The sequence below is a fragment of the Penaeus monodon genome, chromosome 22 (assembly GCF_015228065.2).
Source record: "Penaeus monodon isolate SGIC_2016 chromosome 22, NSTDA_Pmon_1, whole genome shotgun sequence".
Lineage (NCBI taxonomy): Eukaryota > Metazoa > Arthropoda > Malacostraca > Decapoda > Penaeidae > Penaeus > Penaeus monodon.
Window position 1 is genome coordinate 37,526,443 of NC_051407.1, and position 2,230 is coordinate 37,528,672.

Genomic DNA, 2,230 nt, shown 5'->3' on the forward strand with positions numbered 1-2,230 from the left:
TGCTCATTGTTTTCTAGAAAACACTGACTGTATTTTTGTGCAGAAATCTCGGTATCTGCAAGTACTTTCACATGCAAATTGTTTATTAGGTCCTATAGATTCCATTGATACAAGAAAACCTTTGAATATTTGGTTAAGAAAAGAGATGTAACCTAATATAACCAAGCCAGGTCAGCGGTCAGTGGTCAGTTTTCATGGTCCCTGTGATACTCCCTTTTGTGAAGACTGCACCAAAGATCTGCAGTCTGCTTATGTAAAAAAGGCAGGTTAAATGGCAGTACTTTCAGAGCATTTTCTGAGAACGTGACACCTAGTGTATGATGAAGATTTATACTGTTGATAATTCTGTAATTTCTCAAATCAGGTGATTCCCGTGATGATGCTTATTGAACTCAACAATCAACATTAATCCTATGGGGAGATTTTCATTGGATCTGTTAATTGAGCTCTGAATAATGTTTCCTGGGTATGACTCTTGTAGTAATATTGTGTTCTAGGTTATGAAGCAGCTATTTTTTACCACATTGATCCATAACCCATAAAGGTAAATGGTTGTGCATTCTTAGCTCTGCTTGACTGCTACGGTTTTGTTCTCAGTAAAACATAAAATTTTTATTTGCTTTTTTTCATTTTCTTTAGTGTCCCGTTTATGCAGATGAAGCAGAAGTACGTGCTGGAGGAACTCAATTTCAAACCTTTACATCACGTGCAGGCATGGTAGCACGTAGGGTAGACTTTCCAGATGGAGTACACATTATCGTGGTACCCTTACCTGATGATGATCCTTGTACATTAGCAGTCTCAGGTTAGTCATATTTGTGGTTATTGGTTCAAGAAAGAAAGTAATGTAATCTTATCTCTATTTAAAGAATGCATGTATATAGTCCTTGGTATATGGGTAACTGCCCTAGGGTCTTAGTTTGAGAAGCATCTCTGGCAAGCACTTGTGATACTGACCAATTATTAGGAATAATTGAGGTAATACCCATACCATTTCCCTTACTTATTTGTTTTATTTGATAACTTTGTAGGATTGAATTATTTATTATAGATCTGAGTATCCAGAACATGATTTTGTTTTATTAATTTGATTATACATAGTTGACTTGATAATACTTCTTACATATCTTTCTCTTTGATATTATAATAGTAATACTTATTATGGGGTAAACGGGTAACACTAGTAGTGTAGTGTCTGTTAATGTAACAAGATTGTCACCTTTTCACAGAAAGAGCAAATCACACATCGCGTCAAAAGTCTGTGATTCTTCAGGTATATAGCCATTCCACTATAGCATCTACGTGGTATGTCTTCTTATTAACAGCAGGAGCCATGGCAACAGTCATCTCTTCCTTCACTGCTCTTTCAATCCGGATGATCAGAAGGTCTGTTATTCCACAGCTTTTCTGATTGTTAGAAAAAGAGGCGGACGAATTATTATTAATATTAGATTCATTTTTGGTATCATGAAAGAGCCATAACAAATAATTTATTTTCAGAAACCTGACATCTGAACCTGTTGCTTTAGAAGATGAGGATGAGAGAAGTTTGCTTGGGGATTCAGGTAATTCTGGAACACACAGCAGAATCCGAATAGAGGAAATGGTAGGAGTCTCAGTGTTGCCTGATGGTGAGGTAAGCCACGAGAACCTGCCCAAAACTTTATGTTGATGGTAAAGATTAGTCAAAGTAACAACTTATGGCTAAACTTTGAGAAACAAATAATTTTTACTACTAATTCATTGAATTTATACCCTTTGCATTCTCCTCTTGTTGATATAAAAAAAGGGAAGCTTGAGTAGGTGAGATACTTAAAGAGAAAAGTAGCAGGTTGACATGAATAGCAAAATTATGCCTAATTAAAGTAAATATCTTAGACTGGTAGAACCATGTCGGAAGGTAGTCGGAGGGAAGGTGGTTCTCAAGAAAGACCATTTGTGTCGGCATCACTTTCTGATGGTCACTTATCCCGGAATGTTTCCAGTGGTAGGAAAAATTTTCTTTTTGTGGATCTGTATGTTCATGAGATCTTTGTTATTTTCTTTATTGCCATAAGAATTCAATAAAGCTTATTTTAGTAATTGAAAGTTCAGTCTGTGTTTCAAGGTAAGATTTTAGTACCTCCTGTAAGAGATAAAGAATGATATTATATGGTTCTTACATTTCATATGGCTCTTATCCAGAACCATATGGAAGATTGCAAATAGATAATGGATCACGAGACCTCCA

The 2,230-nt window shown here is 35.7% G+C and overlaps 1 protein-coding gene across 1 annotated transcript in view; it reads left to right on the forward strand.

Moving 5' to 3' along the window:
• LOC119587114 (SID1 transmembrane family member 2-like) overlaps window positions 1–2,230 on the forward strand; it is a 31,322-nt gene that overhangs the window by 19,872 nt on the left and 9,220 nt on the right. The window contains 5 exon segments of the mRNA XM_037935866.1: window positions 640–805; window positions 1,230–1,386; window positions 1,501–1,636; window positions 1,879–1,987; window positions 2,185–2,227. Of these exon segments, the coding sequence (XP_037791794.1) occupies window positions 640–805; window positions 1,230–1,386; window positions 1,501–1,636; window positions 1,879–1,987; window positions 2,185–2,227 (611 nt within the window).